This window comes from Bufo gargarizans, chromosome 3 (assembly GCF_014858855.1).
Source record: "Bufo gargarizans isolate SCDJY-AF-19 chromosome 3, ASM1485885v1, whole genome shotgun sequence".
Lineage (NCBI taxonomy): Eukaryota > Metazoa > Chordata > Amphibia > Anura > Bufonidae > Bufo > Bufo gargarizans.
In genome coordinates this window covers 423,302,694-423,328,185 of record NC_058082.1, presented here as the reverse complement: position 1 = coordinate 423,328,185, position 25,492 = coordinate 423,302,694, and the positions used below count along the sequence as shown (strand labels likewise).

General features: G+C 43.7%; 1 protein-coding gene across 1 annotated transcript in view; it reads right to left on the bottom strand.

Moving 5' to 3' along the window:
* Positions 1 to 168: 168 nt before the first annotated feature.
* The window catches only part of LOC122932850 (solute carrier family 45 member 3-like), a 69,446-nt gene continuing 44,122 nt past the window's right edge, over positions 169 to 25,492 (bottom strand). The window contains exons 2-5 of the mRNA XM_044287490.1: positions 12,365 to 12,784; positions 6,326 to 7,138; positions 5,581 to 5,846; positions 169 to 659 (exon numbers count right to left, since the gene is read on the bottom strand). Of these exons, the coding sequence (XP_044143425.1) occupies positions 264 to 659; positions 5,581 to 5,846; positions 6,326 to 7,138; positions 12,365 to 12,536 (1,647 nt within the window). The 5' untranslated portion in view covers positions 12,537 to 12,784 and the 3' untranslated portion in view covers positions 169 to 263. The remainder of the gene's footprint in view (positions 660 to 5,580; positions 5,847 to 6,325; positions 7,139 to 12,364; positions 12,785 to 25,492) is intronic.

Below are 25,492 nucleotides of genomic sequence, written 5' to 3'. Positions count from 1 at the left end.
CAACTGATCAGCGGGGGTCCCAGGGGTCAGACCCCCGCTGATCAGAAGCTGATGATCTATCCTGAGGATAGATCATCAGTTTAAACAAAGTGCAGAATCCCTTTAAGTAAATCAACAAGGCAGAGTTAATCATTTCTTACTAATAAAACAGGAAAGGATTTTGGAAAGATGTATTGGTGGAAAAATCCACCCTGGGAAATATAGTGGTTTAATTTACAAAATAAATAATGTACCTGTTGTCAAACATTAAAATGTCCATGGTCCTATAGAGGGGTAACCTTTAATATATCACGTTTATCAAAGACAACTTTGTTGGAGAAATATATAGCTATCAAACCAAAAGCTGCAGCTGATGCAATGTAGGCGGTCACCGTCTGTGTCATGTGTACGATGAAGCCCATAACTAGGGAGGGGACCACCTGAGACAAAAGACAGGCACTGTCTAGTATAGCCATATCCAAGCATATCCCATTGTTTGGAGTAGTAGGTCCTCCAACCATGACAGAGTTGTCACAGGAGGGACCAATGCACATAGATGGGGAGTGTGAGGAAAACATTGCAACACTATTATTATTTGATGCATCTTCCATGAATCCAGGCTTTCGCTCTTTTTCCTTTATCTCCTCCTCAGCCACATCCTTATACTTTGGGAGAAACACCTGTTGAAAAGATAAACATTTTCATATCTGGAAAATACAATTACATTACAATCATTTTTTGCACCAAGAAAAAGTAAAACATGGCCGGAAAGCAAATGATTGAAGCAAAATATCACAATAATCTGAAAAACCATAGGCACAAATATGTACTCTATATAACGTGACGTGTAGAAGAAGATATTACAGTAAGCAAAATGAGCTTCAGAGCAAGAGGTGAAAAACTTACAGAACAGAAGGAAGCTTTTCTGTAGTCCATGAGCAGATGGCCTTCCAAGGTAAGCAGGATAGGAGAAAAGAATAACCAATCAGAAGGCAGGAAATGAAGAGAGATAAGAAGATGGAGAAATACGTTCAACAAGAGAATAAATGGAGGTGAACGTCAAAAACAGGAACGATTCTATTAGAGCTAGAGGATTTCTAGACAAGTTTCCATGTATCTTAAGTGCCCTTTACACAGGCTGAGAATCGCATAGATCATCTCTAATGAGCTTTCATAGTAATGCTTGTTAGCGATGATCTGGCAGTGTAAATGTACCGCCGATTACCCGATTACCCGCTTGTTTATTGGGTAATTGGATCGTTTGTGTGAACACAAAAATCCTTGTTTCCCAAATGCGGATTGTGCTGTGTAAACACAATCGACGGCTGGGAAACGAGTCAGTATGGAGAAGAGCAATGGCGTTAGAGATACCTCCCACCCCATACTCTGGAGGAGATCGCTGCATGTAAATGCGGTCTCCTCCATCAGTGAGCTGCAGATTGTCGGGAAAGGAACGCTTCCTTCCTGACAATATGCTGTAATATCGTTCTGTGTAAAGGGACGATTACTTGCTGGTCAAAATTTACAGACAATAAACCAATGTAATATTATGCTGTATCACAATAAGCACCATCACTCTGTACTAATAATTTAGATTGCAGAGTAATCTCCAAACATAACCTTTATTTTATCATTACATGGGTTTTCTGAGACATTTACACTGATGACCTAAACGTAGGATAAATCATCAACATCAATGCTGAGAGTCAAACCCACCACCACCACTGGTCAGATGTTTGCAGGAGCTCTGTACACTGTGCCTGGTTACTGCAGCTCTCTCCCATTCACTTGGTTCCTACAAACAACTGACGGGTGAGGGTGCTGGGAGACCCCCACCGATCTGATATTGATGACCTATCCTAAGCATAGGTCATCAATAATAAAGTCCTAAAAAACACCATTTAAAATAGTTAATATGTCATGTACATTTTTTCCCATGTTTTATTTTCAATTGGGACTCTCCTGACCTGTTTTCACTACATAAACCAATCCCTCTGGTTTGTTACATCCTGTATCAAGCACTTCCTGTTGCTGTATCCATCCAATCCCATGGTGCAGCTCTCAATTCTCTGCCACAGCTCTAGCACCTCCCCTAACACCGCCCAGCTAGTTTATAGCTCCTCCCACCCACTAGTTACATAGACACTCCCCTATCACTGCCCCTGTTGCTGCTTTGACACTCCATGGACATACCATCACAGGAAATAAAGAGCTGCATGGACAGCCCAGAACTAAAGATAGGAGATTATTTTAAAGGATCATCCTTTAACCCCTTAGGGACTCAGCCCTATTTCACCTTAAGGGCCAGGCCATTTTTGCAAATCTGACCAGTGTCACTTTAAGTGCTGATAAACTTTAAAATGCTTTGACTTATCCAGACCATTCTGAGACTGTTTTTTCGTCACATATTGTACTTCATGACACTGGTAAAATGAAGTAAAAAAAAAATAATTGTTTATTTAGTACAGTTTTTATTTTTTATGGCAGGGGCAGAGTGGCACAAAAAATAGGCCCAGGCATTTTTGACTGAGTAGCCCAATCACATGACCCCCAACAGGCCCTACCCCCTTGCAGTCTAGGGGTGGAGCCAAAACCGGAAGCACAATTGAGGGGCAGGGCCAGCCACCTGGGAAAAAAAGTGTGGGAACTCAACCAAGTGCCTCCGCGTGATGTCACAGCGCGCGGCGTTCGCAAAGGGCAGGGGAGATCGGCTGGAGCAAGCAAGTACTGTATTTTTTGCCCTATTAGACGCACCGGCCCATAAGACGCACCTAGGTTTTAGAGGGGGACAATAAGAAAAAAATAATTTTCATTACACCTCAGGTCAGACCACCAATCAGACCCCCAATGTTAATCAGACCTCAGCTAACAGTCCAAATAAGATCCCCAATGTTAATAAGACCCCAATAAGACCTCAGATCAGACCCCAATATGAATGACCCCCAATCAGACCTCAGATAATAGCCCCATGCCTCATAGCAGCCCCCAGTAGCCTCATAGCAGCCCCCAGTGCCTCTCATCAACCCCCCAGCGCCTTTCATCAGCCCCCCCAACGTCTCTCATAAGCCCCCTTGCGCCTCTCATCAGCCCCCCCACTGCCTCTCATCAGCCCCCCCAGTACCTTTCATCAGCCCCACAGCGCCTCTCATCAGCCCCACAGCACCTCTCATGAGCCCCCCTGTGCCTCTCATGAGCCCCACTGCACCTCTCATCAGCCCCCCTGCACCTCTCATCAGCCCCCCTGCACCTCTTATCAGCCCCCCAGTGCCTCTCATCAGCCCCCCAGCACCTCTCATCAGCCCCCCTGCGCCTCATCAGCCCCCCTGCGCCTCTCATCAGCCACCCAGCGCCTCTCATCAGCCACCCAGCGCCTCTCATCAGCCCCACAGCGCCTCTCATCAGCTCCACAGCGCCTCTCATCAGCCCCCCTGCGCCTCTCAGCAGTCCCCCTGCACATAATATATGGAAAAAAAAACACTTACCTCTCCTGCTCCTGGACGCAGACGCTCCTCTTCTCCTGCTGTCGGCTGTGCTGTGAAGGCTGCGCACAGTGCGATGTGACGACGTCACAGAGCGACTCACTCCTGTGCGCAGCCTGCAGAGCCGACAGACGAGGACCAGGAAGCAGTGAGTACAAAGCATTCACCGCTTCCTGGTCCTTTTGCTCTGAAACTTTGGGAACGGCGTTCCTGCCATGAAAAAAGTGCAGGAATGCCGTTCCCACCCGTTCCCCCTCCACTCGAGCCCTGAGGCGGCCTGGCCCACCGGGCAAATGCCCGGTCTGCCCTATGGCCAGTCCGGCCGTTTTATGGTGTTCATCTGAGAGGTTAGGTCATGTGATATTTTTATAGAGACGGTCGATACGAACGCAGCGATACCAAATATGTATAATTTTTATTTATTTATGTAAGTTTTACACAATAACAGCTTTTTTCAAACAAAAAAACGGATGTTTTAGTGTTTCAATATTCTGAGCCATAGTTTTTTTATTTTTTGGGCGATTGTCTCAGGTAGGGGCTCATTTTTTGAGGGATGAAGTGACGGTTAGATTGGTACTATTTTGGTGGGCAAACGCCTTTTTGATCGCTTGCTGTTGTACTTTTTGTGATGTAAGGTGACAAAAAAATTGTTTATTTAGCACAGTTTTTATTTTTTACGGTGTTCATCTGAGGGGTTAGGTCATGTGATATGTTTATAGAGCCGGTCGATACGGACGTGGAGATACCTAATATGTATACTCCCCCCCCCTATTTTTTACCAATTTTATTTTAACTTTATTTGGGGAAAATGACGTTTTTGTTTATTTTTACTTGAAACTTTAAATTTTTTGGGGGGGGAAACTTATTTTTTCAACTTTTTTTTCACTTTATTTTTTGTCCCACTGTATTGGAATGCATTGGCTGTATGAGTAATACTGTGTATTACTCATACAGCTTCCGGGGCCTGTGAGATCCAGGGGGCTGGATCTTACAGGCTCTTCACCGGAAGGCAGTGCAGATGCCTCAGGAAGGCATCGCGCTGCCTTCCATGCCATCGGGTCCCCCCCCCACAGCCCCATGGGGACCTGATGGCACCGCCGCTGCACTATAGAAAGCCGCAAACCGCAGGTCTGAATTGACCTGCGGTTTGCGGCGATCGCCGACACGGGGGGTCACGGGACCCTCCCTGCGCATTTAGCCTAGGTGCCTGCTCAATGATTTGAGCAGGCACCAGGTTCCGATCACCGCCGGTGTTCGGAACAATACATGACGTACCGGTACGTCATGGGTCCTTAAGGACTCGGGATCCATGCCGTACCGGTACGTCATGGGTCCCTAAGGGGTTAATCATATTAGAAAGTACAGAGGGGGAGATTTATAAAACTGGTGTAAAGTAGAACTAACTTTGTTGCCCATAGCAACCAATCAGATTTCACCTTTCATTTCCAAAGGAGCTGTGAAAAATAAAAGGTAGAATTTGATTGGTTACTATGAGCAACTAAGCCAGTTCTACTTTACACCAGTTTGATAAATCTCCCCCACAGTGCTTTCTTCTGCTACTAAATTTGGGCATTATGTGACTTGTATCCTGCATTTTTTCAGGAGTGGACACTAGCTGCTATGATATCTTCCATATACTTCACAGAGAGAATAAGCAGCATCAGCGTGAAAGATATTATACAGAGATCTTCTGTTCTCTGCCTTTACCTACATTTTTGAGGGTCTTGGAAAACTGCTGTAAGTTTATAGCAAGATGCCATCTCCAAAAAATCTGATAAATAATACACCGTCTTTATAGCAACCTGAATTTGAACTATACAGATAAAATAAATTTTTTGGTTGACCTAATTAGATTTGCACCTCAGTGGAAAAGTAAAATGTTTCTTACACTGTAGCCATTGCTTATCTGATAAAAAATAACAGCTGTAATGTAACTTGATAGATCATGGAGATGAGTATAGAGATCGTGAATCTGGAAAAGCAACTGATATGTGCCATTTCTGTGAGAAAACTGGCTCCATTTTTCTAAAGCTGATGGAGAACATGGTATACAGTATCTGCATACAATGAAATGTAGGTGTGAGCATTATACATGGGTGACTTCACCGATGTGATGACTTACCTGTCGGTTATGATGATAAAGTGAGGTAAGAGTGTATGGCAGGATCTGCAGTACAGAAAATGGGATGCCTGTCATAGCAGCGGATGCTATTACCACTGTAATATTATGGGAAAAGCATGTGATTATTGAAGCAACCGGGAGGCAGGAAACCGCAAACAGGTAGACGATTCGCGTTCCAAATGTCTTCACCAGGTAATCCATGGAGAACGAAAACACTATTGATGTCACAGACTGAAGGAAGAGGCCCAAGCTTCCCATTCTGACTCCTAGAGAAGAATGAAAAATTAAAATGTAAGCTTCGAAAACATATGACATCATACTGTCTATTAACGGGCATCTGTCAGAAGATCTGTACCAAACTGGCTGACCCGTTGCATGTGCACTTGGTAGCTGAAGGCATTTATGTTGGTGTCATGTTCATATGTGCCCGCATTGCACAAAATTATGTTTAAAAATATGTAAATGAGCCTCTAGGAGCAACGGGGGCGTTGCCGTTACTCATTGAGACTCTGCTCTCTCTGCAACTGCTGTGTCTTCTGCACTTTGATTGACAGGACCATGCATTGTGATGATATTTTTGCATATAGTAATCATTTTTCTCAGCACTACGGGCACATATGAACATGGAACCAACACAGATGCCTTCTGCTGCCAAGTGCCCATGTAACAGGTCAGCCAGTTTCATAGGTACAAATCTGCTGACAGATGCCCTTCAAGGTATAATCACATATGTACTATGACTGACCTGCATCATACTGAAGTCTAGCCTCCGTCCCCGGTTCTGCTATTGGCACACCATGATAAAGTCCTTCCCCAATGAAGTCAGTGTAAAAGAGAGAAAAGGTCATAAGGCTCATCCATGAGCACAGCTGGGCCATAAACAAGCGGCACAGAGCGACAGGAACTCTGCAACAAAACGTCCTGAAGCGGGATACCAGAGCACACATACTTCGCAGCGCTAGGGCCATTCGCCAAACCCTGTGTGGTAGAGACCAAAGGTGACATGTTCTTGTGCAAGTCCAACCCTTGCCTGCTGGTTCTATATCTGAGTGTCCAGCATTTATCCAGACCTTTTCGGAAACAAAGAATGTAGCAAAAATGCATCCGCAAAATATAATAAGTAGGAGTGTGAAAAGGCACTGTTCTTGCCCACCTAACTGGTGTGCCAGCCAGCTGTCACTCCAGTCCACAGAAGGCAAAAGGAATCCAATGCATGCTCCTAGTCCAACAGTTAAGGCGTACACTGAGAAGGCTTTTCTGCAGGCTTCTCCTTCAGGGAAGAGATCAGAGAGCAGTGCTTCCAAAGGAGTGAAACAAACCTGTGCACAGGAATCTAGCAGCCCAACACCCAATATAAGGAAGAACACCTCCATGCCGGCATAGTGGTGACCTCCAAGGCTGGCGAAATGTTTGGCAAAAGGAATGATAATGAGGGACAGTATTACTCCAAAACATAAAAGCCAGATGAAGGGCCGCCGACGGCCAAATCTGCTGCTCCAATGGTCACTTGCAGAGCCTATTAGGTGTACAACTAAGAGACCAAGAATGGGCCCGATACCTAGAAGTGGAGACATTAAGGAAACAAGACTTAATATATACACTGCTAGCAGAAAAACTACATACCCCACTTATATAAAAAAGAGGGAGACTTATCAAAACTGGTGTAAAGGAAAACTGTCCCAGTTGCCCATAGCAACCAATCAGAATCTGCCTTTCATATTCCAAATGAGCTCTGAATAATGAAAGGCGTAATCCTATTGGTTGCTATGGTCAACTAAGCCAGTTTTCCTTTACACCAGTTTTGATGACTCTCCCCCAGAGTATTTAAAAGGTAACTCATGTTTTCATTAAAAAAAATATATATATATTTGCATACATTACTGCTGCAGCAGCAGCAGCATTATGCATAGAGCAATCTTTAGTTTCTTCACATACCACTGTTTTCCTTCAGTTTTTCCCTTAGTTACGGCTGTTTAAACATTTACAATATGAGGACCTTCTCAAGATGGCTCCTCTGCCAGTTCTCTGAGGCCAAAACTGCTTTCCCTCACTTCCCATACACACATGCTGTAGCCAACAGCTCCCTGCCAGCCAATCAGATTGGATTACTGAGAGATATGCCTCCTTACTCTGAAGCCTAATGCAGGCATGCAGTGTGAAGGACCGCCCCTCCGTCTTCCTGTCTTCTTAGCCAGAGACAGACAAGTCATAGCACTGTCTTAAGGAGCAGTGGAAAGGGACAGAGGACAATCATGAAAGCTATTATTATAAGGTAATTACAGATCTTTTGACAATCATTGACAGACTTAACTCGGGTATACATCAGTGTTCCCTCTAAGCTTTGGCAGTTGCTGAGCGGGGTCGGCTTAGACATGGTCAATGCTTAGTCAAAGGTGGGCGATAGGACAATCAAACAAGAGATCATCGCCGACATATTGGCAAAACAATAAATCTAGCCTACTAAGTAAGACAAGATAAAACAGTTACTGGAGTGGACGGACAGTGTGACAGAACCGCACACCAAATGTCTCTTGCGGAGTGAAGAAAGACCTTGCTAAGTGCTAACTTGACACTGGCTAGGACGTCTAACTTATACATCTTCTTGTATATAGTGATATGGACCATGTTGGTATAACCTGGGCATCTCCTGTATATAATTATATATGTACAGCTGGTATAAGTTATACATCTTCTTGTATATAGTGATATGGAGCACGCTGGTATAACTCGGGTATCTCCTGTATATAATTATATATGTTACTTTTCCCCCCCATTTTCCTTGGCTGAGACAAGCAACATTGCCAATGCAAAACCTGAAGGGAATGCAATGCTGTTCCAGAGAGACTCACTCTAGCCTCTCTAAGATGGCGGCGCCAACCAGCATTCCCTTGTTTTGCATTGGCTAGTCTGCTGTGATAAAACCTCCCATACAGTACATGCTGTTTTCATTGCTTTCTTAGGTAACACAGACACAGCTCCTGCTGCCCACATGAAGGACTTATCACTATCAGGCTAGGCCAGAGAGACTCATTCACTTCACTCACTCTAGCCTATAGGATTCAAAATAACCAAGATTGTTTAGTGTTCTCCCCTACTACTGACATTCTACCGTCATTGATTGCTGAACTGGTCTCTCCTGGTATTTCTAGAGTGTTAACTCGTGATAAGAAGTGGAGAACAGCGGGGGACAATAGTGTCATTAGTAGACTACTAGTGCCACTATTGTCCCCCGCTGTTCTCCACTTCTTGTCACGAGTTAACACTCTAGAAATACCAAGAGAGACCAGTTCAGCAATCAATGACGGTTTCTAGGATTTTACTTATTGTAGGTAGCCCATAAGATAAACTCAGTCTCACTCTAGCGTGTGCCTCTGGCCTGGTTCTAAGATGGCGGCGCCGCCGACACTATCGCACCTTACTGCCTGCTGCTGCTCAGTTCTCCTCTTCCTGCAAAAAGAAGGAGGAGGCAGAAGTAGCGTAGCAATACGTGGTAGCTGGTAGGCGGCGCCCCCACTGTGCTGAGCCGCACAAGACTACGAGGAGGACGTCGGCGCCGTCACGCAGATGAGTCTGTCGACAAGTGCTGGCATTTTGCCAGCAGTGTTAGCGAACTTAGCGGCGCGCTGTAGGCTGAGTGAGCGGGCATTATAAAATTGTGAGCGGAGCCGCAATAATTGCTGCACGGCCGCCCACCCGCGCAGCTTAGAGGGAACACTGGTATACATGCCTAGCTCTAATAAACTAGCAAAAAAATAAATATGACAGTTACCATTTAAAAAGGTTATTTGGGGGTTTGATATTACAGTGTTCACTATGTGTTACTGTTAGTCAGTACTGATACAGTGACACAAAATTTGTATAGGTTTTATTATGTTTTACGTCTACAGAGCTGTATTGAGGGCTTGTTTTTTTTCTGGGATGAGCTGTAGTTTTTATTGGAACTATTTCGAGGTATTTTGATCACTGAACAAGGTGGGGGCTCAGGTGGGAGGACAGTCTAACCCCACAGATGCCGCCGTCGCTATGAGAGCTTAAATTACTGAGATCGACGTGGTCCCAGATTCCAGTCACTGCTGGCAGGTGCCAGCTGTATTATAAACCGGCCCCCGTCATGTATGAAGAAAACTCAGCATGTGAGCTCGCACCATACAACATGATTATGCATTAAGGGGTTAAAGAGGGCCTGTCACCTCGTCTGACATGTCTCTTTTAATGACAACTTGCAATAATTCGAGCATTTTTTCATATAACTTTATGTGTTTCCAATACTGTTCCCATTAAAACTTTATAGGTAGATGTACAACTAGGCATTACCATACCCCCTTATCAGAGGTGTGTCCCTGGGCAGTCTGCCACTGCCGGCACCAACTGGACAGACTGTGAAGGGATACACCTCCAACTGGTAACATCCAATTGTAAATTTATTCTGAAACATCTAGCAGAAATAATAGAGGAACGGCACAACATACAGCCATAAGAATAAGTGCTCCAGAATTGTCATTTCATGTGAAATACAACTATTAACTAAAACAGACATGTCAGGAGATGTGACAGATCCTCTTTCACGTCACATTAAAAATTCAAGAATAATTCCATTCAGCCATTTATGTAATTTAGTATAGCCACTGAGCCATTCAATAAAATGTGTCTGTATAGCGCCACCTGCTGTTTGTTTGTTTCCTTATTTTTTGTCTATTACTAAATGTTGTGTTGTAAGTCTACTTTCACACTAGCGTTTTGGCTTTCTGTTTGTAAGATCCGTTCAGGGCTCTCACAAGTGGTCCAAAACGGATCAGTTTTGCCCTAATGCATTCTGAATAGAAAAGGATCCGCTCAGAATGCATCAGTTTGCCTCCGTTCCGTCTCCATTCCGCTTTGGAGGCGGACACCAGAACGCTGCTTGCAGCGTTTTGGTGTCCGTCTGACGAAACTGAGCCAAACGGATCTGTTCTGACACACAATGTAAGTCAATGGGGACGGATTAGTTTTCTCTGACACAATAGGGTTATTCACTTTAGAAAAAAGACGACTGAGGGGAGATCTAATTAATATGTATAAATATATCAGGGGTCAGTACAGAGATCTATCCCATCATCTGTTTATCCCCAGGACTGTGACGAGGGGACATCCTCTGCGTCTAGAGGAAAGAAGGTTTGTACACAAACATAGAAAAGGATTCTTTACGGTAAGAGCAGTGAGACTATGGAACTCTCTGCCTGAGGAGGTGGTGAGTACAATAAAGGAATTCAAGAGGTGCCTGGACGTATTTCTGGAGCGTGATAATATTACAGGCTATAGCTACTAGAGAGAGGTTGTTGATCCAGGGAGTTATTCCGATTGCCTGATTGGAGTCGGGAAGGAATTTTTTATTCCCCTTAAGTGGGGAAAATTGGATTCTACCTCACAGGTTTTTTTTTGCCTTCCTCTGGATCAACTTGCAGGATAACAGGCCGCACTGGATGGACAAATGTCTTTTTTAGGCCTTATGTACTATGTTACTATGTAATAGAAAACGGATCCGTCCTCCATTGACTTTCAATGGTGTTCAAGACGGCTCCGTCTTGGCTATGTTAAAGATAATACAAACTGATCCGTTCTGAACAGAGGCAGACGATTGTATTATCTGAACTGATCAGTCTGTAGGATTGCCACCTTTCCCAACAAAAAATACCGGGCAAGTTAAGCCACACCCCAGGAATATTAAAGCCCCCGTTAGTGCCCCCAGTAATAGTAATACCCCCATTAGTGTTCCCCAGTAAGAGTAATGGCCCTATTAGAGCGCCCCAGAATGAATAATGCCCCCCAGTAAGAATAATCCCCCCAGTAAGAGTAATGCGCCCATTAAGAATAATGCCCCCATTAGTGACCCCCAGTTAGAGTAATGTGGCCCTCATCCCCCGGGAACCATCACTCGGGGCCGGCACACTGACTGTAGAGTGTTGTGTGAGAGTCCGGCAGCTTTTCTAAGCCCGGTAACAGAGACCGGGGGAGAGGGGAGGTGATGTGATAGGAAAAGAGCACAGCAGAAGAGCCTGGGACGGGAGGAGCGCAAGCCCGCGGCGCGTCTCATTGTTATCTGGCCTGATCTGGGAGTGAGAGCAGCTCAGTCCCGGCGCAACCGCCATGCTGTGGGGTGAGAGTTTGCTGCTCTCCTTCAGCAGCGTCTTTGTGCTCCTGCTCCTCACCACCCGCAGCCTCTAGCTCTCCGGCTTCCAATCCATCCTGACCGGCGGTCTCGTCCTCTTCAGGTTCGAGCTGGTCCCGGAATGCCGGCCACTCACAGCTCGCCGCCGCCCACTCACTGCCAGCTGTCAGGACCGTGATCGAGCAAGTGAGACAGTCTGCACTGCAGTTTCAAATGAATCCTGTGTCAGGGTCTAAAAAAGGCTTGTACCTGGACTACAAACCTGGACTGTCCGGGTCAATCCCGTACAGGTGGCAACCCTATCTGTCTGTGCAGATCCATGACGGATCCGCACCAAACACAAGTGTGAAAGTAGCCTTAATTGTCCCTCCATTGACAATTATTCTTTTTATGGTGGCACAATAATGTTGGTTTTATCTAGCCTTACACGACATGAAATTTAACAGCTCGGCACAGGAAGTGATTTGCTTAGGCGGCGACGTGTAATTTCAGTCACCTAACTAGTTATGATTTGCTATGATCCAGTGAGATCACATTAGCAGGAATTTTATCTCTGTTTAAACCAGACACCCGCCATTATAATGGATAACTAAAGCAGCCTGATACACCTTGAATTCACCAGGTTGCAGATTTACCTACCTAGTACCATGGTCATGAATTTTTCCTCCACTCCAGCTTCAAGAAGCAAAGGTGGAACAAAGGTAATCCCTGCGGCTAGACAAACTTCAAGACCACAAGTCAGAGAGTTAACCAGTAGGAGCTGTGCACGAGGACTGCGAAGGACCTCGGGGATCCCCGCCTTCTGCATCATGGACACTGTAGTTTGTGCACCTTGATTATCCTATAAACCGCTGCTAAACATGGAGTGCAATCTGGGGCGGCCACTCTGTTTGGGCTGACAGAAGCCCATTTCTAAGAAAGAGTCCTGGTATTATGTGGTGCTTCAAACTATGCAGCTTCCATATGCTACGAACTCAAATGTTGATTTCCTGAAGCACTTAAGTTGTGTTTGCACATTCAATTTCCATGAGGTTAAATCCAGCATGTCAATACCATCTCCTGTGAAAGAAAAATAATGAAATGTTAACACAACATACAGTACACATAAAATAGATATGCTTTATCTACAGATGGCGTATAATTTCCCTAAGGCTGGGTTCACATATACGTTGTGAATCCAGACGGTCTGTTCTGGTGGAGGAACGACTGCCAGAGTTCACTGTATGCAACATAGGTCACCAGGGGATCCCCACTCACTGTAATGGGATCCAGCCGCTCTCCGGCATATATGCCAGCTTTTGGCCAGACAAAAAATGATGCGTGTAGTATTTTATGCCCGACCGAAAGCCGTCATTTAGGCTCCACCGGAATTCAAAGTGCCTATGTGAACTCAGCCTAAACTGTCTACTTAATTACAGTTAGTCAAGTAAACATACATAATAGTGTGCAAATGGTTGTAATCTAAGAACATTTTTTGCTAAGGCAACAGTACACAGTGTGGCCTGGCCGCTGGATCCGCTTGCGGATTACCGCTAACTGCCAGCCTGCATCAGTACTTTCCATTTGAAACCACAGAATTTAGTGGTAACTCATGTGAATGGACACCCTTATTAAGCTCCCATAATCGTCTAGCCATGACTAAAGTTGCAAATGGCAATTACTTATGGAAATGATCTCATTAGAATTTATTATTCACAGAATCAATTTCAAGGCATTTATTTCACTATGTTCCTAAGGATATAACCACACATTCAGGTTTTCTGATGCAGTTTTTTAAGCCAAAACCATGAGTGGATCCAAAAACAAGAGGTCACTTCTGTCCCTAATACTTTCTTTACTTTTATGTTCCACTCCTGATTTTAGCTTCAAAAATTGCATCAGAAAACCTTAACATGTGGCAGCAACCTAAGACCTCCAATCTAAGAGGGGAAAGTTGGGGCAAAACAAACAGCTTTCTCTGTAAACACATTAGTCTGATTTACTTCAGCAAAAGGAAGGTAATGTCCAGAAACTGAAGATTTCACACTAAAGTGTCTAGTGACGTCTTGGTAGAAGAGAGAAAATGGATTTCACCAGAGTTGAAAAAAGAAGGGGAAAGCCTGGACGCACCACTTCATGAGAACATGGGTACATTGGTGTCTTCAGTTTAAAGGAGTTCTCTGGGAATGATTTAAAATGGGCGTCTTAGAATGTGAGCAGGACTGGTTGCCTCCACTTGCAGAGCTTCCTAGGTGGGTGAGGGAGCTTTACTACACTCTGGCATTTTCATATACTACAAATTGGTGAGTTTTCCTGTCAGGCTACTCAGTCATGATGGTATAATGTAGGCAGGATCTCATCATCACTATCTACTGTAGAGCAGTTTAGTATGTAGAGAGGCCCACCCCCTCACCGCTCATCCACCCCGGGCAGCTCTACAAGAGGAAGCAGCCAGTCCTGCTTGCATTCTAGGCAAAGGTTGCTGGAAGCAATTCAATCTTTAAGAAACAGATACTCTACAGGTTTGGAGTTGGTGGGTCAACATACTGAAGTATAATTCTCCACTGTGTAAAAACAATTTGGTTACGAATCAAGGAGTTAGTACCTCGGAACCAAAGCCGTTCGGAGAGTTCGGATCCAAGTTTTAAAGTGATTTTCCAGTTTAAAAGTCAAATGCCAAAGTTATTCACCAAAGTCTCGCCAGACTTCGGGAATAAATTACTTCACCTCATCGGAGCAACGTACATTTTAATGCTGTATGGAGATGGATTTCTGTACATCATTAATCCGAACTTTTGAGTGAAGCGACTTTGGATCTAGAATGTCGAAGCTCGCTTCGCTCATCACTAATTGTGAGCTCCACTGGGAACAGTGATAATAATATACAGTGGCAATCAAAATTAGAGAACAACACACAATTTCCGAAATGTCAAGGTCATAGTGTAGTCCTATGTGAATATATCCTAACATGAATAAAATAGCAGTAGATTATTTCATAAATTGTATTTATTCTAAAGCATAGAATAAAAAAGTAAATTAGATAATTGAAAAAGAACACTGATCAGAATTACAGAACACTTTCAGATACCTGCAAGTTATTGGTGCTAATCTGGCAACTGGTGCTAATTTCCTTAATGATCTGACAAACCCTATTTAACTGGCAGCCTAACTTTCCAGTTTTCAATGACTTTGCCAAAATGGTGTGCCGTTCCAAAGTGATTGAAACTCTCCGGCAGCAGGTTGTCCAGATGAAGGCCAAAGGGGTGACCCTATCAGCCATAGCAAGAGAAGTTGGTCATTCCAAGTCTGTGATTTCTAGAATATTCCATCTTTACAACATCACAAACTCATTCAAGTCCCCCAAGAAGGCTGGTCGGCCTCGAAAGACAAATGCAAGAGAGGACAGGATAATGCGGAGAATCTCCATGGGTAATCGTTTCAACACTGCAGCAGGAATTGCTCGCCAGTTCAGCACTGAACAGGGTAAGGATCTGTCTTGTCATACAGTGTCTTGACATTTAAGAGCATTTGGACTGAAAGCCCACTCTGCAGTGACCAAACCTCTCATTAGCAGAAAGAATCAAAAGTTTAGACTCACCTTTGCTGAGGAGCATGTTGTATGTACAGAGGAGAAGTGGTCCAGAGTTTATTTTAGTAATGAAATCAAGTTAAATTTATTTGGGTCTGATGGGAAACATTATGTTTGTCGACAAACTGGGGAAAAACTGACCCCAAAATGTGTAAAGAAGTCAGTGAAAGGAGGAGGAGGAAGAGTCATGGTTTGGGGAATGTTTTATGCAGCAGGAGTTGGACCTCTCATACAGCTACATGGCAGAGTGAAAGCAAGTGTGTATCAGAACCTTCTTCAACAACACATGGTTCCTTCCTTGCGTTCATCACTCAATCAGCCAGCAATTTTTTATGCAGGACAATGCCCCCTGTGACACAGCAAAACGGGTAAAGCAGTTCCTTGAAACTGAAAACATTGAAACAATGAAATGACCAGTCCAGAGTCCTGATCTAAAATCAATAGAAAACCTCTAGAAAATCCTTGGTGACAAAGTTATGGTCAAGAAACCCACAACAGTCACAGACTGTTGAAGAGACTGGAAGAAGAGTGAACCAAAATCACACCAGAGCAGTGTGAGAGACTAGTGATGTCCTGTGGCCTGTACACTTTCTACTCATTGGTGACTGTTGTAACCTTCAGAAATTTTTGTTACAATCTTACTCTGTGCTACAGTCATTGCTGTTCTCTAATTATGATCATCAGGTTTTTTTTTTTTATGTTTTCTTTTTTGTTGATATACTTTGGTTATTTTGGAAAACACTTTTCTAATGGCATGGTGTACCCTTTACAAAAAATCATTCAAATGACGATCAATGTAGATTACATTATTTCTTAAAAAATAAAGTGTTCATAAATTGTTCTCAAATTTTGATCGCCATTGTATATAAAGCTCTACAGAGTATGTTGTTTACCGCCTAATAGTAAATCTGTCTTACTTGTCCATAACAACTAATTAGAGCTTAGCTTTCAGTTCCTATAGGTCTCTGAAAAAATGAAAGCTGAACTCTGATTGGTTGCTATGGACAACTAAGAGTGATTTACTAACAGGTAGATATTGGAGGCGGGTTACTGTTCCGTAGGCCACCCTGTATAAGAAAGTACAATAAATATATATTAGATGTCATAGCAATCTGCATTTATTCTAGCTTCTAATAAGCATTCCGTCTGAAAATAAATTACCTTGCCAACACAAGGGCAGGTACGCCCCAAGGATTATTTTTTGCCCCTCAGCCTTTAGGAGATAACTATTTACAGAATTTTCTGCGGCCTGACCAGCACTAGCTCACATCTAGCCCAGTTTGCATGTGGGAGGGTAATTTAGGTTGGCAAAAATACCAAATGGATACCTCAGTGGTTGCTCACTCTGACGCAGGAGATTAAGGGCTCTTCATCTTCAAGACTGTCAAGTCAGGGCACATTTCAAAGAAGGGGATTGAGGTCACCATATTAACTCCTACGTTGTAAAGACACAACTACTTTCAATCATATTATTTTGGGAGTAGCACTGCAGTCAAAGGAGTAAAAGCTGGATAAACCAGATGGACAAGGAACTTCTAGACGTGGAGTGGAATCTTGTAAAACAGGCAGGTCGTAAGAAGCAGGAAGATAGTTTTGTTAAGATCTCTGGAGACGTAAAGCTCTATTCACATTAGTGTTTTTCAGTTATGGCAGGGCTTATTCACATGCCATTTCTCTTCCATGTCTGGTCCATTTGAACTCCACAAGGACAAGGTGAATTCTTTGAAAGGGAATTTTTTGAGTTTTGTTCTTACGGTGTTCACTATGTGCTAAAAATGACACTATGACCTCATTATGTAGTTCAATATGATAATGTACATTCATATATAATTTTTTTATATTTGACAACTTTTTAAAAATAAAAACCTTTGAAAATTCTTTTTTGCATTGCGATATTCTGACACACATTACATTTTTTTTTTATGTCTGTATATAGAGTTCTGTGAGGGCTTGTTTTTGGCCGGGCAACCTTTACTTTTCATTAGTGATATTTAGGGATACACCAACTTTTTGAACACATTTTAATACATTTTTGGCGGGGGTGAAGTGACCAAAAAATAATGATCCAGTTATTTTGATTTCCAATAATATGTTTATAATTTTATAGTTCAGAGATTTTCAGACAGGGCAATACCAATTCATTTTAATTTTGTTTTGACTATGGGAATTCAGTCTATGGGAATTCTCCACAGGGCTAAACAGGCTGTTTGTAATGGAAGGTCTAGGAACCTTTCCAAAGCCCCAGGCTGCCATATCAACCAATCAGAATACAGCAATTTTGCTTCGGGGGGGGGGGGGGGGTCCAATTGGAGGACAGAGTGACAGAGTGGGCTCCCTCCCTCTGATCGCCGTTACCTCCTCTCCCAGTCATTGCCGCCATGTATGCATTGGGTTCACAAGCCCACTCTATACCTACCCTGCATGCATATGACAGATATATCTGTCATATGGCGCAAAGAGGTTAAAAGCAGATAGTATATGGACCCATACAAATCAATGGTGCTCATCACATGTCCGTTTTCTTCATGACTCTGTCTGAGAAACTTAGCACATGTTTTATTCTGGTCCATTTTTTTTCGGATCTGACTCACTCTTTCAAGGTACAGAAGTGAAGAAAAAACAAAACGCACATGGGAGCCATCCAGGTGCTATCCATTTTTCATGGAACAATTTTTTTTTGTAGTGAATAAATCGTTATTCTATTTCATCTATTTTACCAAAAATCTTACAGAATTCAATGAGATATATTATTGGTACCTGCCTTGAGTTCAGTTAGCCTCTATTCCATCATATTTCCATTGCCCTGATAGGCAGAATATTGCAGAAGTTTATTAGACGTGTAACTGAGTTGGGAACCTACCACCAGTTTCCCTGCCTGACATCCAGACTGCTGTCATCTTTTCTACACAATATTCCAGTGATAACACATGGGTCTGGTTTTGGTGCACATTGTAATTCCCATATTAATAGATCCTATTCAAGCTATTATAAGGTGTATTCCCATCTGGAAGATTTATGGAATATAGTAAGGATATGCCATAAATGTCAGATAGGTGAGGGGCCCACCTCTGGAAGCACTTCCTATCTTGAGCACAGGACCCCGAAGTGAAGGGAGAGCAATCCGTGCATGTGAGACAACCTCCATTTACTGCTTTCGGAATTCCGAAAACAGCAGAGGTATGGTGGTTTGCTCTCTTTTCACTTTGGGGACCCCGCTCTGGTCTCAGAGGTTGAACTTGCATATATTTGACATTTGCGGCCCTAGCGATATGTCCTTTATGTCCCATATGGGACAACCCCATTAATACACAGAGAAGATTTTTCAAAACTGGTACAATAGACAAATGGATATCTTGCCCATGGCAACAAATCAAATGTGACCTTTTGTTATACAAAAGGTGATTTTTTTTTTTTATCAATGCTCAATATGATTGGCTCCTATGGCCAACTGATCCAGTATTTAACATATTTCCACCATGGTTTCACAGAATCAGAGGAAAACTTAAAGGGACCCTGTCAGGGGCAGCACACTACCCAAAGCATGGACAGCATGGAATAACAACCAGCTCTACTAATGTTCTAATGTTCTACTCTGAAATGTGGAAACACAGGTTTCTCGCTTAGGTAGACCTGTCAATCAAGCCAAGCCAGAAGGGCATTTTGAAATTCCTGACAGGTTCGTTTTAGACATCTTGAAAAAAAAGAAAGACATTCAATTGACATATCAATACCTGTGTCTGACATCAGAGGCATACAGAGGTACAGTATGGCCCCAGAGTCTTTTATTGGTAACATTACTATGCTGTACAACTCTGAGCCTGCATGGAGCGGTAAGATGACATAATACTTGTGTACGAGCCTCCCTTTCTTTAACATAGGTGGTTTGTATCATAAATTGGTGGCTTGGAAAGGGGAAGGGCAAAGAAACGTATTAGTAATGATGGATTTAGGGAGGTAAAAGATGACTTATTGGGGAACTTGGCTGGAAGTCATAGGGAGGCAGAAGAATCAGATAAGGCAGCTGTTAGGAGGACATGAAACGACAGAGCTGAGGAGGCAGTAAGCAGATGAGGTATAGAAATGGCAGAATGCTTGACAGAAGTGAACAGGCAGCAGACAGTAACATGCAAAAGATATCAGATTAGAGGTTGGCTGCTGTGAGCTGTGAACATTGCTTATCTGCATCAATATTTATGCTTCATGCATAGGGAATGAGTCATCAGAAAACCTATTGTTTAACTCAAGTTTTAAATTATATTTTTAATGAATTTTTGGTGGTTATTGTATTTTTGGACTATAAGACACACTAAATGATCCAGGATTTGGAGGAGAAAAATAAGACACTTTTTTTTCAGACCTCAAATCAGACCTCCCAATCCTCATCAGACCTCAGATCAGACCCTCATCGGACCCCTAAGATCCATCAGCCTACGATCAGACCTCCTCCATCAGCCTCATATCAGACCCCCCCATCAGCCTCAGATCAGACACCCCCTCCCCATCAGCCTCAGATCAGACCCCGCCTTCAGTCTTAGATTAGACCCCCCATCAGTCTCAGATCAGACCCCCCCATCAGCCTCATATCAGACCCCCCATCAGCCTCAGATTAGACACCCCCTCCCCATCAGCCTCAGATCAGACCCTGCCTTCATTCTAAGATCAGACCCCCCCCATCAGTCTCAGATCAGACCCCCATCTGTCTCAGATCAGACCCCCCATCAGTATCAGATCAAACCCCCCATCAGTCTCAGATCAGACCCCTCCATAAGTCTCAGATCAGACCCCCATCAGGCTCAGATCAGACCCCCCCATCAGTCTCAGATCAGACCCCCATCTGTCTCAGATCAGACCCCCCATCAGTATCAGATCAAACCCCCCATCAGTCTCAGATCAGACCCCTCCATAAGTCTCAGATCAGACCCCCATCAGCCTCAGATCAGACCCCCCCATCAGCCTCAGATCAACCCCCCATCAGCCCTCAGATCAGACATAAAAAAATAATAATAAACTTACCTTGCTTGCTACGTATGGCACTACCACTCACTCACCATCCCTGGTCTTCTTTCGGGCTAATAGAAGCAGTCATTAGCCTTATATTCCGGAAAACAGTATTTTTAATTTTCGATGTCATTGTGTATAGTAAATAAATAAATAAAAAAAAATAGAAATCCTGCCGTTTTGGCACTTACACTGGCCTAATAATAGGTGCCACTTCTGTACAGATAACAGGATCTACCATTCACAATAGCTGATTGTCAAAGTTTCTCTATTCTTTCCTTGTACAAACACCTCTGCACAGGTCACAGAGCATGCCTAGAAAACTCTCCCAGACCTCCAGTTTGTTGTCTCCATGGCTCATAACAGTTCAGGATGATGGCCGCCCCCATAATCATGTTCAAGAAATAGAATTAAAAAAAATATAAAAATCTACATTTAGAAAATAAAACAGATAAAAAATATATATATGTGAATTTATCTTGTTTTAACTAGCAGAAAAAAATGATAGGTGGTACATTCCTTTTAAAGCTAGTGCACACATGTGCAGCTGTCTCAGCTATATCCACCAATTAAGGCATGGACAACAAGTGCACGTAAAGTAATCACTGAGCTAATACAGCGGAGATCTACCATATTCACTGGCCTAGAAACGGATTAGATACCCTAATGTGAAATGCATGTGTCTGCTGTTTGGTGGTTTTATTAGGAATTTTCCGTTTGATTATATGTACCGTATTTTTCGCCGTATAAGACGCACTTTTTCTTCCCCTAAAATGGGGGAGAAATGCCCCTGCGTCTTATACGGCGAATGCAGTCAGTTTTACATCGCTGGATGCGATGCAAAGCGAGCGGGGACTCGGGGAGGGACTGGGAGGAGGAGCTGGGGCCGGCAATAGCGGCGGGGCGGTGCAGTCACTGTACTAAAGGCCCGCCCCGCCGCTCCGGTGTACTAATAAAATGTCATATTCAATTAATGGTTACTAAATATGCCCCTTTATGCCTAATGGTACCTTAAATCCTAAGCGCATCCGTACAATGCAGGCCGGGCGGGCGGCAGCGTAACTCCCTGATGTCACGTGCCTGCGCCGCCTACTTTATGAATGAAGCAGGCGGCGCAGGCAAGTGACGTCAGTGAGTGACGCGCCGCGCCGGCCGCCCGGCCTGCCGGCATTGTACTTAAGCGCTTAGGATTTAAGGTACTTTTAGGAATAAAGAGGCATATTTAATAACTATTAACTGAATAAGACATATTATATTAGTATACTGGAGCGGCGGGGGATCTGTGGATGGCACAGTTATGGGCTGGGAGGGTCTGTGGATGACACATGTATAACAGTGCCATCCACAGATCCCCCCCCTGTAACAGTGCCAGCCACAGATCCCCCCATAACAGTGTCTGTCATCCACAGTTCCCTCATAACAGTGTCTGTCATCCACAGTTCCCCCCTAACAGTGTCCGTCATCCACAGTTCCCTCATAACAGTGTCCGTCATCCACAGTTCCCCCCATAACAGTGTCCGTCATCCACAGATCCCCCCTCATAAGTGTCCGTCATCTACAGATCCCCCATAACAGTGTCAGTCATCCACAGATCCCCCCCATAACAGTGTCCGTCATCCACAGATCCCCCCGTAACAGTGTCCGTCATCCACAGATCCCCCCATAACAGTGTCCGTCATCCACAGATCCCCAGTAATAGTGCCATCCACAGACCACCTAGTTCCAAACCCACAGCACACCTTTTGGTTAAAAATATTTTTTTTCTTATTTTCCTCCCCAAAAACCTAGGTGCGTCTTATACGCCGGTGCGTCTTATACGGCGAAAAATACGGTACTTGATGAAGGGCTTATTAGTTTTACACCGCAGTCCTACAATTAATTATGTGTGCCCTTGCTCTCAAACACTATCATCCACTATGCTCAAAAGGTACAAAGCACACTTCTGTGTAGATCAGAACACAGGTAGTTAAAAGGATATACAAAAGCCGGCTTCCTTCCATTCTTGTTTTTTCTTTTTTTACACAGTGCGCTGAGTCACAAACTTAGCCTACAAGGAAGTGACTTACTTGACTTCTCACATAAAATACAGTGACAACAATATTGTTCCGGGACGACCATTCCAGTAACTTGGGATGGTAAACTACTAATTGGTTCCAAAGGCCTCAAATTATCACCCAAAGTAAGAACAAAATGAAAGATTAAATATAATAAGATACAACTAATACAGTTAAAGCAAGTCCTTACAATATTAAGGCTTGTGGATCTTCAAAACATGGATGCCGCCTATGTTCGTTCCACAATTTGCAGAACAGAACGGGTCGCACATAATAGGAATGCCTATTCTTGTCTGGACATGTTCTTTTTTTTTTTTGCGGGGCCACGTAACGGAGCAACGGACGTGGACAGCACACGGAATGCTGTCTGCATCTTTCGCAGCCCCATTGAAGTGAATGGGTCCGTATCCAAGCTGCAAAAAATGTGCATGAGGCCTAACAGAAGGGCTGCTGGAAGCTGGAAATCACTTTCTAGGTACATTAATGGAGTCTTTCTACCTGGCCCATGTAGATAGCGGTATACTGAATGCAGATGGCCCAGTACAAGCAGTGTGCATGCTGTCAGCAGCACATACCTGTTTACATGGGGCGATGTACTGGTGAGAAACAGTGATTTCTGGTTCTGCATAAAAGGTGTGAGCCTCACTATCTGGATCTCGCAGCCAAAAATGAAGAGCCCACCCAGATTGGCATTGTCTTTGGCATTGCAATTTGATTGTGATTTTAAAGGGAATCTGTCTGCAGTGACTTCCCTATACAACTGTTTACACAGACACATAGCCAAAGGTCATCTGATTAAAATGTTATATTTCTTTTGTTGATCTGAGGCTCTGTTCCTGCGTTATGCTTTTTCTTATTATGCAAATTGGGCCTTTGGTGCAATGAGGGTGTCACCATTGCTCTTGGTACACCCAAGCTCCACTCTTTTCTGTGTGTCAATCAAAGCAGTGATGGAGGGCCAGCCACAGAAAGGGGCAGAGCCTGGGTGCAACAAGAGCAATAGTGACACCCTCATTGCGTCACAGGCCTAATTTGCATATTAAAAAGTATCATAACTCGAGAACGAAGCCTCAGATCAACAAAAGAAAAACAGCATTTTAATCAGGTATGTGTCTATACAAACAGTTGGATACGGAAAGGTCGCTGGTGACAGATTCCCTTTAAAGGCACTTTTACAAAAGCCGATTATCGTGTAAATTATAGTTAAATCGAGCAAAACTGAACGATTATCGAGCAGTGTAAAAGAAATGAACAATAGAGCGACAATCGGTAGATTTCTCATTGATTCAATCGCTTGTGTGGGCACAAAGATCATCACTGGACGATAACGATTTCATACGTGTAAACAGGAATCGTTCACTGCACGCCACTCAAATTTCGCTTTTTGTGTAAATGCAACAGTCTGTTTTACAAACGATGGAATATGCAGTCAAAATTTGTGCTTCTAAAGGGTCGTTGTTGAAACGTTCACTACACCAAGAAACAACTCACTTGTACCGATCATCGCCTCGTGTAAAGGAACCTTTAGTCACTACAGTCCAGCAAAGTCCATTGTGAATGTGGACTCTTCTCTGAATACAGTAGCCGAGGAGGGTACAATACATATTTACAGAAAAGCTGCCCCTACATGTTAACTAAAGATGGCTGGCGATTGAATGAAAGTTTTACATGACACATCGGTCACTGGCTGCTGAAATGGTATCTAAAATGAAATGTGTATGATGTAATTGGCCAACCATGAGCAATCCTAAATGGCCAACTATGTTTGTCACTTTGTACTTGTGTGGATCTTTCCATATATTAGTGGTGAAAACACGTCTATGGTGATCTATATTCAATCCAGTAGAAATGCGGGAGGCCCGAGTATTCCGGTCCCAATCCAGAATGCCGAAATGAGCCCATGTTACAGCCATAGGAAGGCACCTATACTTCATGCACACTTCTGTTCATACTCCATTTACATAGCATGCAAAAGTACACATTTTAGCACAGGCTTATCACAAGATAAAGTAATAATACTTAAAAAAGGCCCCATGCACACGGCCGTTGCCAGGCTGTGGCTGTATTGCGGCCCACATACAGCGGGTCGGCAATATACAGGCACTGGCCGTGTGCACCCCACACCACGGATGCGGACCAATTCACTTAAATGGGTCCGTAATCCGGAGCTTCGGTGCAGAGCGGAGGCACTGAATCCCACTGCGTGCTTCCGTGGCGTTTCTGTGCTTGCCTCCGCACCGCACTGGATCCTTCGCGGCTGCCACACGGATGGGGCCCATGCATTGGGGACTGCAAATTGTGGTCCCCAATGCACAGAAAAGCCGCACAACAGCCGTGTGCATGAGGCCTAAATCAGTGAGGTAAGAAAAGAAATCTGTGTCCAAAGAAAACGTGAAAAAGGAAACCACATCCTGGAAGATCTGGTTATTGACAAAGAGACGGTGTGTTACTCAACAAAGATTAAGCTTTCACCTGTTGACGCTCCTTGATTTCTGTTCATACTGCTCAACATAGTGACTATTCCTGCTATGGAGGAAATGAAGAACTTTTAGTTTTAGTTTTTCATGAAATCTGTGGTAAATCAGCAAATAATCAACTTACTAATATACTGGGTGCAGCAACTCTGCACCTGTGGTGTATAAAACTCTGTAATGTCACCCATCAGAGATAACCACATGTCCACGTCATCCATAGGTTTGCACATCTTTAGTATTTGAGGCTCTGCACATATTTGCGAACAGTGAGAGATGAATATGTCATGTGCACATCACTCCTAGCTTCGGCTTCAAAAACTCCATAAAAACACCTGAACACCCAGCCAAATAGCTGTTCCGGTAATCCAACTACTAGACTCAGCCACTTTAGTGAGTATAAAGCTAGATGAGGAAGAAAGAGGACATATGTGTGCTCATTCCTCAGAAGACTAGGCTTGAGTACCAGAGAATCACTATCTGAGATATTTGCATCAAGAAATGCCATTTCTAAATACTCCAGAGAGAAAGAAAGAAATAGAAGGTCAGTAGGTAAGGTATTCGCTATTTAAAGGGTTTGTCTCATCGTGGACAATGGGGGCATATCGCTAGGGTATGCCCCCATTGTTTTATAGGTGCGGGTCTCCGGTCCGGCCACCACCAAGCCGGCTCCCCA